At 51.8% G+C, this 15,518-nt stretch overlaps 1 protein-coding gene and 1 long non-coding RNA gene across 3 annotated transcripts in view; one reads left to right on the top strand and one right to left on the bottom strand.

Moving 5' to 3' along the window:
• THBS2 (thrombospondin 2) overlaps positions 1-15,518 on the top strand; it is a 39,777-nt gene that overhangs the window by 15,268 nt on the left and 8,991 nt on the right. For both annotated transcript variants that reach the window (XM_063666868.1, XM_063666866.1), the window contains exons 9-18: positions 1,800-1,970; positions 2,249-2,425; positions 4,495-4,668; positions 7,067-7,194; positions 7,269-7,421; positions 7,892-8,110; positions 10,446-10,553; positions 11,884-12,043; positions 13,875-13,993; positions 14,765-14,999. In XM_063666868.1, coding sequence (XP_063522938.1) covers positions 1,800-1,970; positions 2,249-2,425; positions 4,495-4,668; positions 7,067-7,194; positions 7,269-7,421; positions 7,892-8,110; positions 10,446-10,553; positions 11,884-12,043; positions 13,875-13,993; positions 14,765-14,999 — 1,644 coding nt within the window. The remainder of the gene's footprint in view (positions 1-1,799; positions 1,971-2,248; positions 2,426-4,494; positions 4,669-7,066; positions 7,195-7,268; positions 7,422-7,891; positions 8,111-10,445; positions 10,554-11,883; positions 12,044-13,874; positions 13,994-14,764; positions 15,000-15,518) is intronic.
• LOC129038732 (uncharacterized) lies at positions 9-1,806 on the bottom strand. Its single transcript, XR_008503219.2, has 3 exons — positions 1,594-1,806; positions 829-878; positions 9-371 (listed from the first exon to the last, which is right to left on the bottom strand). It is a non-coding gene; the product is annotated as an uncharacterized LOC129038732 (long non-coding RNA).

The following is a 15,518-nucleotide window of genomic DNA, read 5'->3' as shown; positions in this document are numbered from 1 at the left end:
AGTATCGCCAGCCAGCAAGCGCATCCTGCATTTTTAGGAGTTCTATGCTTGTTTGTTTATTTATTCATTGGTTGGTTTTGGCAGAGAAGAGTGAGGTTCAACCCCCTGAGTACAGGTGAGAGAATCAGAGGGCCACCCCAGGCCGCTGGTCATCCACTGAGGACTGACTCATGGCCAGAAAGGAGTGTGGAAGCCCTAGGAATGCGGGGGTGGGAAGGCCAGTCCGGATGCTTCTCAGACGAGGAAGCTGAGCTCAGTGGTCACACAGGTGAGCCCAGAGCAGGCCCTGATGGAGCCCCAGCTGAGAGTCAGAGAACACATGTAGATCTGTGACTGTGTTATGGCAGCAAGCGATCACTGTACACATACTCCTGGAAAAGAACAATAGAACATCAGACAAACAAAAACCAAAGACTTTTATCCAAAGAATATGTTCTAAGGGATAGAAATATATTCCAAGGAACAGAACCTGAGATGGAGAGGAACCACGTGTGGACACCCTGGGAGTTCCCGGGCCACCCTGGAAACTCAGTGCACGTTCAGAGACTGAGTTGGCCCCAATGCTGCCCTCAGGTCTCTGTGCTGCCTCCCACCCCTGCCCCGAGTTCCCTTCCCAAGTTTGCTCTGCTGACCCTACCCAGAGCTCCTGAGCCATCCGTGGCTCCCCAGTGCCATGCCATTGGCAAGGTGCTTCAGGTCCACACCCCGAGTTGCTGCTGCAACTAAGATCAGGCAACGCTTCTCCCAAACTAAACTAGTCACCGTCCCCCAAACATTCCCAGAATGTCCCTGTGGCCCCAGAGCTGTGTCATCCTCAGGGCACCTTACCTCTGATGTGGACAGAGAATGAAGGGACTCACAGCTCACGCTCTGCCACTCTGATTTTGAATAAAATGAGATTTTTCTGAGTTTCAAATTTATTGCCTGTAAAATGCAGAAAATGTATCCTCTATACAGTTAGTCTTATAATTAAAACCAACAATTCAATATGCGTAAAAGTGCCTGTTAGGTATTCACAAAGTCAGATTGCTCCTGGCAAAGCATAAAAATATAATCTTGATAATCAAAGGGCCCACATTAGACTACAAGAGACATTTTATGTTATCAGGAGCATCATGACCAGGAAAAGACCTCCTTGACCATTTTTCTTTTCTTTCATTTGCCTGCTTTCTAGAACATTGAGTCATGGCGCATTCACTGGGCTTCTCTCCTTACGGGAATGATTTCTTGCGTCAGGTTGCTCTTTCCTCCCATTTAGGAGCTGTGATTACCTATGAAGAATTTCTTTACAGGGAATCTCCTTTTTATTAGCTTGTTTCAGTTTACTTGGAAATAAGTGACCTGTAATTTTCACCAATAATTGAAATGTTTCACTACATTATGTAAATCAGCGAACAGAGGTTAAATGGAAATACGTTACATCTTTGTAACTTTAATGAAACCTCACGTAGAAAAGATTCAACACTGTCTTTGACAAGCTATTTTATAAAATCAATTAAAAGACTTTCCTGGACACACATGGATTTAGCTCCCCTCAGCACCCTAACAGTAGACCCAGAAATGCGTTTTTGCTCTTCTCTTGAAAGGCAGTACCTGAACTCCTGTGCAGGTCACAAACTTGGGTCCCACGGAGCCACGGCCCAGCCACTGGGATGTCCACCTGCCCCAGCCGGGCAGTGGCCCCTCAGATTCCTGGATGCATGAACTGTGGTCCCACGCCAGCTGCCCTGTGCCTGTTCTGTTCTGTGGCACATCTGTGAGGCAGGGCCTGACACCACTGTGTTTGCTTCCTCTGGCAGCGGTGGACGGGGAGGAGGGCTGGTCTCCGTGGGCAGAGTGGACCGAGTGCTCTGTGACGTGTGGCTCTGGGACCCAGCAGAGAGGCCGGTCCTGTGATGTCACCAGCAACACCTGCTTGGGGCCCTCCATCCAGACACGCGCTTGCAGCCTGAGCAAGTGTGACACCCGCAGTGAGTGTCGGGCATGTGACACCCGCATGCCTGTGGGGGTGGGGCCGGGTTTCTCTCAGTCATCGGGACCTTTGCAAGGGACAGAGCTGTCCTCTCGAGGTGCTGGGCCTTTGCAAGGATTCTGGCCAGGTGAGGCTCTTCCTCTCGGCTGATGGGAGGGGTTCTCCTTCCCTCTCCTCAGCAGCTGTGAGATGCTTCTCAGTTAATAAGGCACACCGCTTACAGGCAAATACCCCTCTAGACGGCACAGCCTGATCTCTCTGTGCTTCTTGTGTTAGTCCGGCAGGACGGCGGCTGGAGCCACTGGTCACCTTGGTCTTCATGCTCTGTGACCTGTGGAGTTGGCAATATCACACGCATCCGTCTCTGCAACTCCCCAGTGCCCCAGTTGGGGGGCAAGAATTGCAAAGGGAGTGGCCGGGAGACCAAAGCCTGCCAGGGCGCCCCATGCCCAAGTAAGTACGGTGAAGGCGGGGCCCTGGGTGGGCAGGTTCGCAGGCGGCTCACAGTGAGCAACCACAGCTGGAGCCGGGATCCGGGGTGTCGGGGCCTGTTCCAGCCCAGCCGAGCAGCCAAGGGGCAGCCATCCCAGGCCTGGCTTGGTAATGAGCCCATCCTTTAGGATTAATTCTGCTCACCTGTGCTCAGCGCAAACCTCCTCTGAGATAGCCCCGTTTCATTCCGGTTCAGGACAGACTGTAATTAAAGGAAGAATGAGCCAGCACTGCAGCTCTGTCATGGAAGTGAGTGTGGATGGGGAGTGAGTGTGGACAGAGAGTGAGTGTGGATGGGGAGTGAGTGTGGATGGAAAGTGAGTGTGGATGGAGAGTGTGTGGACGGGTAGTGAGTGTGGATGAGGAGTGAGTGTAGATGGGAGTGAGTGTGGATGGGGAGTGAGTGTAGATGGCAGTGAGTGTGGATGGGGAGTGAGTGTGGATGGGAGTGAGTGTGGATGGAGAGTGTGTGGACAGGGAGTGAGTGTGGTTGAGGAGTGAGTGTAGATGGGAGTGAGTGTGGATGGGGAGTGAGTGTGAATGGGGAGTGAATGTGGATGGGGAGGGAGTATGGATGGGGGAGGGAGAGTGCGGATGCGGGAGTGAGTGTGGATGGTGGATGTGCAGTGAGTGTGGACGGGGGAGTGAGTGTGGATGGAGAGTAAGTGTGGACAGAAGTTAGTGTGGATGGTGGAGTGAGTGTGGATGTGCAGTGAGTGTGTACGGGGGAGTAAGTGTGGATGGAGAGTAAGTGTGGACAGAAGTTAGTGTGGATGGGGAGTGAGTGTGGATGGAGAAGGAGTGTGGATGGAGGAGTGAGTGTGAATGGGCAGTGAGTGTGGATGGGCAGTGAGTGTGGATGGAAGTGAGTGAGTGTGGACGGGGAGGGAATGTGGATGGGAGAGTGAGTGTGGATGGGCAGTGAGTGTGGATGTACAGTGAGTGTGGATGGGGTAGTGAGTATGGATGGGGAGTAAGTGTGGACAGAAGGTAGTGTGGATGGGGAGTGAGTGTGGATGGGGAGGGAGTGTGGATGGGGGAGTGAGTGTGGACGGGGAGGGAATGTGGATGGGGGAGTGAGTGTGGATGGTGGAGTGAGTGTGGATGTGCAGTTAGTGTGTACGGGGAGTGAGTGTGGATGGAGAGTAAGTGTGGACAGAAGTTAGTGTGGATGGGGAGGGAGTGTGGATGGAAGAATGAGTGTGGATGGGCAGTGAGTGTGGATGTACAGTGAGTGTGGACAGGGGAGTGAGTGTGGATGGGGAGTAAGTGTGGACGGGGAGTGAGTTTGGACCGAGTAGTGAGTGTGGACAGAGGATGCCGCAGATGCACAGAACTGTGTCTCTCTGAAATAGCCTTTCCCTGCGTCTGTGCAGACTAGGGTGTGAGTTACAGAGCACTTGGCCCAAAGCATCAAGGGCTTCCCCAGGGAGGCCCGGCTCAGGAAGTGCATGGATGCACTGAGAAAAAGAGGGTGTGCAGGGATTGCCTTCAGTCGTGCTCATGCCTCATGGAAACTGCCTATGAGGACATTCGGTGTCACACCAGGCTTCTGAGTTGAGGCCACCCTCCATGGCAGAGGGACACCTTGGTGAGGAGCTCTGAGCTTCTTGGTGTAAATGGTGGTGTGGGGCCGGGCATGGTGGCTCACGCCTGTAATCCCAGCACTGTGGGAGGCTGAGGCAGGAGGATTGCTTGAGGCCAGGAGTTTGAGAGCAGCCTGGGCAACATAGCGAGACCCTCTCTATTAAAAAAATTCTTTTATTAAAAAGAAGAGGTGGTATGATTTGTCTTCTGGAGCAAAGCCATTGGAAACACTGTCATCTGCACCACTCCTGGAATCCACCGTTGCAGCAGGCGTAGTGGTGCGATCACGCTCTAACCTGTAGTCAGCCAACCTGGGGAGAAACCAGTTTGTGGGGCTGCATAGGGAACACCATGTCCCACCTGCTCTTCCCTCTCACCCAGCCAACTCACGTTCTCCACCCCGGGCCTTGCTCTGAGCTCCTCCCGGTTGGCTTTCCCCACAGTCGATGGCCGCTGGAGCCCCTGGTCCCCGTGGTCGGCCTGCACTGTCACCTGTGCCGGCGGGATCCGGGAGCGCACCCGGGTCTGCAACAGCCCTGAGCCTCAGTACGGAGGGAAGACCTGTATGGGGGATGTGCAGGAGCGCCAGATGTGCAACAAGAGGAGCTGCCCCGTGGGTGAGTGAGGGGTGGAAGCGGGGGCGCTGAAACCTGGGCTTCCATTCTGATGAAAAGCACAAATGCTTTGGGAAAGTAGATGAAAAACACAAAAGAAAAATCAATTTTAGTTGCACACGCAAAGATAACTGCTTTTAACATCTGTGTTTCAGTCCTTCTGTATTTCTAATGTAAAAACAAAAAAGATGCCATGTGGTGTGGCCTGTGGAATGTGGGCAGTTGTGTGGTGTGGTATGTAGTGTGTGGGTAGTTGTGTGGCGTGGAATGTGGAGTGTGGGTAGTTGTGTGGTGTGGCCTGTAGGATGTAGGTAGTTGTGTGGCATGGAATGTGGTGTGTGGGTAGTTGTGTGGTGTCGCCTGTGGAATGTGGGTAGTTGTGTGGAATGTGGTGTGTGGGTAGTTGTGTGGTGTGGACTGTGGCATGTGGGTAGTTGTGTGGCTGGGAACTTAGCATGTAGATAGTTATGTGGTATGGAACATGGTGTGTGGGTAGTTGCATGGTGTGGAATGTGGCACATGGATAGTTGTGTGGTCTGGAATGTGGCATCTGGGTAGTTGTATGGTCTGGAACATAGCATGTAGGTAGTTGTTCAGTGTAGAACATGGCATGTGGGTAGCTGTGTGGTCTGGAATGTGGTATGTAGGTAGTTGTGTGGTGTGAAAGGTGGCACGTGGGTGGTTGTGTGGTGTGGAACGTGGCACGTGGGTATTTGCACAATCTGGAACGTGGCACTTGGGTGGTTGTATGGTCTGGAACACGGCACGTAGGTTGTTCAGTGTGGAAAGTGGCATGTGGGTAGTTATGTGGTGTGAAACATGGCATGTAAATAGTTGTATGGTCTGGAGCAGGGCATGTAGGTTGTGCAGTGTGAAACACGGCATGTGGGTAGCTGTGCAGTGTGGAATGTGGCACATGCGTAGATGTGTGGTCTGGAATATGTAGTTGTGTAGTGTGAAATGTGGCATGTGAGTAGCTGTGTGTTGTGAAACATGGTGTGTAGCTAGTTGTGCGGTGTGGAACATGGTGCTTGGGCAGTGGTGTGGTGTGAAATGTGACACATAGTAGTTGTGTGGTCTGGAACATGGCGTGTAGGTAGTAGTGTGATGTGTCACCTTGCATGTAGTTATGTGTTGTAGAAGGTGGTGCGTGGGCAGTTGTGTGGTCTGGAACATGGCACATGGGTAGTTGTGTGGTCTAGAATGTGGCATGTAGGTAGTTGGGTGGTGTAGCACCTGGCATGTGGGCAGTTGTGTGGTCTGGAATATGGCACATGGTAGTTGTGTGGTCTGGAACATGGTGTGTAGGTAGTTGTGTAGTGTGGAAGGTGGCAAGTGGGTAGTTGTGTGGTCTGGAATGCGGCACATAGTTGTGCGGTGTGGCACCTGGGGTGTAGTTGTGTGCTGTGGAAGGTGGTGCGTGGGCAGCTGTGTGGTCTGGAAGGTGGTACGTGGTAGTTGTATGGTCTGGAACATGGTGTGTAGGTAGTTGTGTGGTGTGGAAGGTGGCACGTGGGTAGTTGTGTGGTCTGGAATGCGGCACATAGGTAGTTGTGCGGTGTGGCACCTGGGGTGTAGTTGTGTAGTGTGGAAGGTGGCATGTGGGTAGTTGTGTGGTCTGGAACGTGGCATGTAGGTAGTTGTGCAGTGTGGCACCTGGGGTGTAGTTGTGTGCTGTGGAAGGTGGTGCATGGGTAGTTGTGTGGTCTGGAACGTGGCACGTAGGTAGTTGTGCGGTGTGGAAGGTGACGCATGGGTAGTTGTGTGGTCTGGAATGTGGCGCATAGGTAGTTGTGCAGTGTGGCACCTGGGGTGTAGTTGTGTAGTGTGGAAGGTGGCACGTGGGTAGTTGTGTGGTCCAGAAGTGGCACGTAGGTAGTTGTGCGGTGTGGCACCTGGGGTGTAGTTGTGTGCTGTGGAAGTTGGTGCGTGGGCAGCTGTGTGGTCTGGAAGGTGGTAAGTGGTAGTTGTATGGTCTGGAATATGGCGTGTAGGTAGTTGTGTGGTGTGGAAGGTGGCACGTGGGTAGTTGTGTGGTCCAGAATGTGGCGCGTAGGTAGGTTTGTGGTGTGGCACCTGGCATGTAGTTCTGTGTTGTGGAACATGGCACGTAGGCAGTTGTGTGTTGTGGAAGGTGGCGTGTGGGTAGTTGTGTGGTGTGGCCCGTGGCCTGTAGTCATAATGTACACGTGCTTCTGCAACCCGCTGCACTGTGTCCACCTGAGCAATGCAATCTTGGAGATGATGCCTCTTGATGATCATCCAGAATCATACCAGAGTATTCCTGACTACACAATTTGATGACAAAGACATCCCAGAGTGTTTGACAGCACACAGGGCGGGCTTCCTTCTGTGCTGTGCAGGGTGCGTGGTGAACTCTGCTCCGCCTTCTCCCACACAGATGGCTGTTTATCCAACCCCTGCTTCCCGGGAGCCCAGTGCAGCAGCTTCCCCGATGGGTCCTGGTCATGTGGCTCCTGCCCTGTGGGCTTCTTGGGCAATGGCACCCATTGTGAGGACCTGGACGAGGTGGGTGACCCCGCCCTGGGCTGTGGGCGCCCTGGAGGTCGGGAGCGGCCTCTCATGTCTGCTTGTCCCCGCAGTGTGCCCTGGTCCCCGACATCTGCTTCTCCACCAGCAAGGTGCCTCGCTGTGTCAACACTCAGCCCGGCTTCCACTGCCTGCCCTGCCCGCCCCGATACAGAGGGAGCCAGCCCGTCGGGGTCGGCCTGGAAGCAGCCAAGATGGAAAAGCAAGTACGCAAGGCCGGCCTTCCTTGTGTGTTGCGCGAGGCTTTGCAAAAATCAGATGAGTTCAGAAAAGAAGCAGGAGAAAGGAGAGGAAGGGGTGGCGTGGCCCAGGAGAGACATGGGAGGGGCTGGCGCGGGGAAGCTGAGCACCTACACGGCTCGGCTGCTGCTCTCAGCGCGGGGCGCGGGGCTGAGTGCTCAGGCGGGGCCTGTGAGGGTCAGGCCGCAACCTCTCAGCTGTTAGCGGCATCCCTTGGTGAGCTGCAGCCGAGGCTCAGAAATGATGGCTGAGTCACTCACAGAGCCTCAGGAACGAACAGCACCTCAAGTGCACGTCCAGAAAGCCCTTCCCACTTCAGGACTTGGGTCCGCTTGGGACCGGACCTGCTGGGGGCTGCGGTGCCCGACGCCCCGCCTCGACGCCTCCGGAGCCATCGTCCTGCCGGTCGCTAACCACGCAGCCCTCCTCCCCGTAGGTGTGTGAGCCCGAAAACCCATGCAAGGACAAGACACACAACTGCCACAAGCACGCGGAGTGCATCTACCTGGGCCACTTCAGCGACCCCATGTACAAGTGCGAGTGCCAGACAGGCTACGCGGGCGACGGGCTTATCTGCGGGGAGGACTCGGACCTGGACGGCTGGCCCAACCTCAACCTGGTCTGCGCCACCAACGCCACCTACCACTGCATCAAGGTGAGGCGCGGGGCTCGCAGGGCACACAGGGCCACGGCGGTCAGCCCTCCTCCTGGCGCCGGGGACGCCACGTCGACGGGGGGCGGGGGGAGCACAGGGAATTTGGAAGCACGGTGACTTTGGAAGGAGGGTCTCTCAGGCCTCTTGCCTGATCACCAGGTTGAATGCATCCCCCCCGAAGCCCTTTCTGGAGGTCCTTAGTAGACACAGCCACACTCTGGCGCCGCCCACTGCTGGGCACAGAGAACCGCAGGCCCGTCGGCCCATATTTGCAATTGCGCGCATCGTAACACCTGAAACTGAGCAGAGGGAGGACGCCGGCTCCGCTCTTGGCTCCAGGCTGTGCAGAGGCCATTGTGTCTCAGGCAGGTCTGGCCAGGCTGTGTCACTTGGAAAGAGTTAGGACATGGTTTTCTTCCCAAAGCCCAAGCGTGTTGCAGTATAAGGAGCTGCTCAGCTGGCTGGAAGAAGGAGCTCCTTCGGGGCCCGTCACAGGCTGGACTGCTTTCCTGTGGCCGCTGGAACGAACACCACGGCCCGGGAGGCTGAGAACAACAGAAATCTGTTATCTCACAGCTCTGGAGGCCAGAAACACAACGTCAAGGTGCTAGCGGGGCCATGCTACCTCTGCTTCTCCCAGCTTCTTTGGCTCAGGCGTCACTGGGCTTCTGGCGCTGGTGGCTGCACCACCCTGACCTCTGGTCTGCTTCACACCACTTTCTCCAGTGCCTTTCTCTCCCCAAACTTCCTCTGCCTCTCTTTGATAAGAACACCTGTGGTTGTATTTAGGGCCCACCCAGATAATCTAGGATGAGCCTCTCTGTTCAAGGTCCTTAATCTAATTACACTTGTTACCATATAAGATGAAATTCACTTCAGCCATATCAGGTGACATCCCTGGGCTCCAGACACTAGGACGCAGACATCCATTGTGGGGACCGCCACTCAGTCCACCTCACAGGGTGCCCCAAAATGTTTTAGTGCAGTTTTATGCCTTAAGAAAGTCAGACATGGAAATGCCACAAACTGACACAAAATATCACTTGAAAATATAAATATATTCATTTATTTAATATTTAATAATTCCTGTGAATTTTGTGTTAATTTTCTCTTTCGGTCCCTCTTGATTAAAGATGGCAAATACTGACTGGAACAAAATATGAATATGTTTTAAAATCAATGAGGCACTGATCCCAACCTATGTTACACCCCTTGGCTACCCAGCCTACCCTTCTTGAAGCCCCTGATTTCAGAAGGTCAGCTGCAGCTGAGTCCGTGCTGCTAGAAGATATCCTGATTATTCTTTCCATCATTTTGGAATTTTAGATGGAAATTTAATAACTTCGAAAATGGTACATAATTTATATATATATATATACACACACACACACATACACAAAAGGATTTAAAAGTGAGACTTGACAAGGGACCCCTATGCCTGTTCCCATATTAACCCGACACACAGGTGCTGGATCCTCCCCATTGCCAGGGGTCCCCATTTGGGATCCGTGTCCTCCATGACAAGCAACATGCTCTCCTTTCTTAATCTGTAAGTGCTGAAACTCTGGGCTCCAGCACAAGACCCCAGGTTCTGTCTTCTGATTCAATGAGTGATGTGCTTTGAGCCACGGGGATGACACACCCCTTGGGGCTCTTATACACATGTTCATGAAACTGAAACGGATGCTCTACTCTCTACCTTTTACTGGATTTCCAATTCCCTCGAGTTGTTCGTGTTTGCACAGCTCAGCTTTAAATTGTGGTATAACTGGACTGAAATGAAAGGAGTTTTTTGCCCAATTACATGCATTACTCACTCACCATGAAAAGTTGAGTTGGCAGATAATTTCAAGTTCTCAGCCCTGGTTTCTGAACATATCACATACATATTTGAAAGACTCTTTTCTTTGAGATCTTTTGGCTGGTGAGGGTTAAACATTTATAAGCGTTGGCATTTTGATTTATGAGCTGAAGTCTGTGGGAAGGAAAGCACCACTAAAGCCTCTTTTCTCTCCCATGTTCTCTCAGAGCAGTACCTTGTCATTCTCTTCTTGTTTCTGCAGTTGTTTGGCAACCGCACTGGGATTCTGGGCTCCGAACACAAGTTTCTTTTGTTTCCCTCGTGAGTAGTGGTGACATAATTTCCAGGGCAGGAGTTGAGAAGAAATTCATGCGCCTCTGGCCTCCTGGCTCCTCTCTGAGCTCCCGCTTGAGATCGAGGACAGACGAGGCACGCTTCCTTCCTCAGCACCATGCTGGTTTCATTTCACCTGCATTCCTGAAAGAGGCGCTTTCCTAAATGTTTTTCCAAGTATTCTTCCTTCTCTAATTGCAGGATAACTGCCCCCATCTGCCAAATTCTGGACAGGAAGACTTTGACAAGGACGGGATTGGCGATGCCTGTGATGATGACGACGACAATGACGGTGTGACCGATGAGAAGGTAGGAGCGGCTTGTGCCGCGCACCTGCCCTGGGTTCCAGGAGCAGCGAGGTCCACAGGAGGCCGCTTTATACCAAACAGCCCTTGTCAACGTAACTGCCATTGTCCTGCAAGTGTTTGTGCATAAGCAGTTCCCAAAGGTCACTATAAAGTTATTCGTTTGCAAAAGCGGATTTTACCTCAGTGCATGGGGCTGCCCAGGATGTGCTGCCGGAAATGTTTTGAATAATTTTTTCTATTTTAACTGCACAAAAATAGAAGACCTCCTCTCCTTCTGCTGAGGAGCCAGTGATGGGCAAGCCTGACACCACCATGAGTGATAGACTTGCCTTTATGGCAACGTTTAAAATATTACAATTTTTCTGAGAAAATTGCTGCAAACACAAATGGTTTAACATATCTGTACACAAAACAGCTCTAGCAAGAATAGATCAAGTTTTTACTCACTGCTTTCTTACATCTGACTTTGATGGGAGAAACTGACTCACTAATCCATTCATTTATTTGATATTTACATATCTGTCCTCACCATGAAGTGTATGTTATACCATTTTTGCCTTAGCAATCTCCAAATTTTCAGCAAAAGACAGATGCATAAATAATGATAAAATGATTTGATATTGAAAAAGTGGCGAGGGCTAACTTTTTTTTTTTGTCACCCAGGCTGGAGTGCAATGGCATGATCTTGGCTCACTGCAGTCTCCACCTTCTGGGTTCAAGCGATTCTCCTGCCTCAGTCTCCCGAGTAACTGGGATTACAGGCACGCACCACCACGCCCAGCTCATTTTTGTATTTTTAGTAGAGATGGGGTTTTACCATGTTGGCCAGGCAGGTCTCGAACTCCTTACCTCAGGTGATCCGCCTGCCTTGGCCTCCCAAAGTGCTGGGATTAAAGGTGTGAGCCACTGCGCCCGGCCCTAACTGGCTTTTTAAAGTACTGGGATTAAAGGGGTGAGCCACTGCGCCCGGCCCTAACTGGCTTTTTAAAGTACTGGGATTAAAGGTGTGAGCCACTGTACCTGGCCCCGGTCTTGAACTCCTGACCTCAGGTGATCCGCCCGCCTCAGCCTCCCATAGTGCTGGGATGAAAGGTGTGAGCCCCGTGCCCGGCCCTAACTGGCTTTTTGAAATGCTGGGATTACAGGTGTGAGCCACAGTGCCCAGCTGTGTTTAAAGGTGTGAGTCACAGTACAGCCCTAACTGGCTTTTGTGTTTGTTTGATTTCTATATTGATTTTCATCAACTTTGGGTACATAACTCATAAGTGCTAAACGGCCCGACACATATTCCTATGATCTTTGTTAAAGTCTTCCCTTTCTTGGTGTTCCAGGACAACTGCCAGCTCCTCTTCAATCCCCGCCAGGCTGACTATGACAAGGATGAGGTTGGGGACCGCTGTGACAACTGCCCTTATGTGCACAACCCTGCCCAGATAGACACAGACAACAACGGAGAGGGTGACGCCTGCTCCGTGGACATTGACGGGGACGGTGGGTGCTTCTGCTCCTTCCCACGTATGCACTATTTTTTTTTTTTTTTTTTGAGATGGAGTTTCACTCTTGTTGCCCAGGCTGGAGTGCGATAGCACCACCTTGGCTCACTGCGATCTCCACCTTCTGGGCTCAAGCGATTCTCCTGCCTCAGCCTCCTGAGTGGCTGGGATCACAGGCACGCACCACCACGCCCGGCTAATTTTGTATTTTTAGTAGAGACGGGGTTTCACCATGTTGGCCAGGCTGGTCTCAAACTCCTGACCTCAAGTGATCTGCCTGCCTTGGCCTCCCAAAGTGCTGGGATTACAGGCGTGAGCTACCGTGCCTGGCCCAATGCATGTGTTTTAAGGGTCACAATTGGAGGCATTTGCAAGTTTCATGTTTTATTCTGAATTTTGATAAGCTCCTTTCATTTTTACACTACTATAAGATTAAATGATTCATTCAGTTATTCCAATAGGGGCCCATGCTTATTCTGCCTTGCCTTTTCCTGAGGGTCAGGGGACACCAGCCACAGGACCGCCCTAGAGAAAGCTACGCATTTGGTATCCTCCTCTTTCTGACCCCAGCCTTGCAGTCCTGGGCCTCGTGCTTCTTCAGGGTGTCTTTTCTAATGTTCACCCTTCATTCAAAAAGTCCAAGAAGGCATTACGTGTTTTCATCAAACTGGGCTTCTAGGAGTTAGAATAACATGGGTGTATTGTGGTTACCTCTGCCACTGCTCCCGGTTGCTGCTTCACCCGGAGAGTTCGCTGGCCTTGGTAAGTGAGCTCTGCAACCCAGTGCCACCGTCACCGCACGGCCGTCCCTTCTCTCGGGGTGCCTGGAGACCAGGCGAGTGCTTCTGTAGAACCAGCAGGAGCTGGGGGCAGGCTCACGTCCACGCTGGAGCTCGGCCCCAGCTCCTCCACCCTGCGCCTCGTGAAGTCCTATTCCCAGCCCTGCACCAGCCACCCCCCTTCTGAGCTGCCCCAACCTGCTGTTCTGTCTCACAGCGGTTTTCTCAATCTAACCTTTTCCACTGATTTCTGCCTCCACCCTCGTCTCGGTCTCCAGGAACGTGCTGGGTTGCTGTCTGAGGGCTCGTGGTGGCCAGGGGCTCCTCGGCTCCCCATCCAGGATGGCGTCTGTGATGTGCTGGATGCAGATCTCAAGCTCCAGTCCCTTCCATTTTTATTTTTTAGGGGCTCCTTACTTCCCTTCTCCAGACCTCACCTGACCAAAGCAAAGCGAGCGTCTCAGCTCAGTTCTGGCTCTTCCTGTGGACTCGCTGCAGTGTAACATTTTGCTCTGTCATTTGTGACACTGTCACTGATGGTATTGTTTAGTTCAGTGCTAGTTTATATTTTTATAACTTCAATATCAATGCAACTCATCATTTTCAGATTTCTTAAAATAAGATACGACATCTAAAAGCCCTGCCAATCTCTGCCATTGTCTTTTTCCTACTCATGTGCATGGATGATAAGCTCCTAGGAACTCAACGCATACTTTCCGAGTGGGTATTAGGGAGAAATAAGCAATTTAGCAAGCTCAGATTTACACGGCGACAGCACATTCAACTACCCCTCCTGCAACATTACCCAGAAATCTCCAAAAGTTGGTTCTATTTCAAATGAAAGGAATTTGAATTGTAATGAAATATGTCATATGTTCTTCTAAAATCTAATAGTCTTTATATTTTACTATATTCTTAGGCGTCTTTTTATTATAATTAAATAGAAGTGTGACTGTAAGCAATTTCGTGTGATAGGAAAAACAATGTGTTTTTTCTAAACTCACCTGTCCTGATTTGTTTTTGTTTTCTTCCCCCTTTAAACACCTACAGATGTCTTCAATGAACGAGACAATTGTCCCTATGTCTACAACACCGACCAGAGGGACATGGACGGTGACGGTGTGGGGGATCACTGTGACAAGTGCCCCCTGGTGCACAACCCTGATCAGGTGAGGGCAGCCGCAGGCAGGCGGGTTTGGGGGTCCTCATCAGAGGGACGTGGACGGTGGCGGTGTGGGGGATCACTATGACAACTGCTCCTGGTACACAACCCTGACCAGGTGAGGGCAGCTGTGGGCAGGCGAGTCTCAGGTCCTCATCAGTCCCCTCCATGGGGCCTTGGGAGTTTTCCATGAGCTCCACAAAGACAGGATAACATGGAGTTTTCAATGATTTCAATTGAAAACATTTACTCAACTCAAATCTCAGCACTATTCTTGTATCTCAGTGGCCACAGGCCAAATGAAAAGACACCTTCACCTCATCAGCTGGAGCGAGGTTGTGTCTGCACAGAATTCTCTCCCCATTTTCCTGATGCCAACATAGGAATTGGCTTCATTTCCAGGTTTGCGTTTGAAAGAGACAAGGGAGGACACTTATCTTGATGCAGCTCATAGGATATATTATAGCAAATGGTGTAAAAAAGACATAATTACCTGGTAGTTCATGCTTTTCCAGTGAAGAAGCACGTCTTCCTTTAATGAAGTGAATTACTGTGGAGAGGTGGCAGAGGGTGGAGAGATTCCTGGACCGAGGGGCCTGGCCCCAGTGCTGGTCCTGACGTCAGGGTCAGTGTGACCTCGAGCCAGCCGCCCCTGCATGGCCCTGGGGCTTGTGCTGTAGGACAAGGAGGCGGGCTCTCAGGCTCGCGTCCTGCTGGTTCCTCTCCACCTCCTCAAACTGGTGCTCCTCTGCTGTTTCTCTCATGCCCCATCCCCTAGACTGACGTGGACAATGACCTTGTCGGGGACCAGTGTGACAACAACGAGGACATAGATGATGACGGCCACCAGAACAACCAGGACAACTGCCCCTACATCTCCAACGCCAACCAGGCTGACCACGACAGAGATGGCCAGGGCGACGCCTGTGACCCCGATGATGACAACGATGGCATCCCCGATGACAGGGACAACTGCCGGCTTGTGTTCAACCCAGACCAGGAGGACCTGGACGGTGGGTGCTCTCTCAGCTCATGGGCGTGGAGGAAAACAGCTTCTGAGCAACCCGCCAAGGCAGAGATATGTATGCACGGAGATCATCTTAAATCTGCTGCTGGAAAAAGGGCAATGACTTTGGGCCTCTTAAAGCTGTGGGTCCATGCAATATGAGTTTCTTCTGCCCTGACGCTCAACACATTCTTGGCTGTGTGTGTGCCCTTCAACAGGTGTGCTGCCTCAAGTGTGTGTGCATGTTGGGAGGAGGAGAAATCCCTGCCTCCATATAACTTCCAGATTGTTGATGATCTCCTGGAAAGAATGTGGGTTACAAACGTAGGATGAATTGGGAATTTGGTGTATGGGGCCAGGCAGGGGACAGGGAGGATTTTTTTGAAAGCACAGCCAACAAAAGTGGCATGAGTGTGAAGCATGAGAGGAAGAGCTGCTTTGCTCAGCAGTGAGCATGAATAGGTAGCCCATAGCCACGGGGACCTGAGGAAGGAGCTGGATGGGCTGCAGTCCTCTAAGTCAGTGT

This window comes from Pongo pygmaeus, chromosome 5 (genome assembly GCF_028885625.2).
Source record: "Pongo pygmaeus isolate AG05252 chromosome 5, NHGRI_mPonPyg2-v2.0_pri, whole genome shotgun sequence".
Lineage (NCBI taxonomy): Eukaryota > Metazoa > Chordata > Mammalia > Primates > Hominidae > Pongo > Pongo pygmaeus.
Note: the sequence above shows the minus strand (reverse complement) of the source record. Positions and strands in the feature narration are given on the sequence as shown.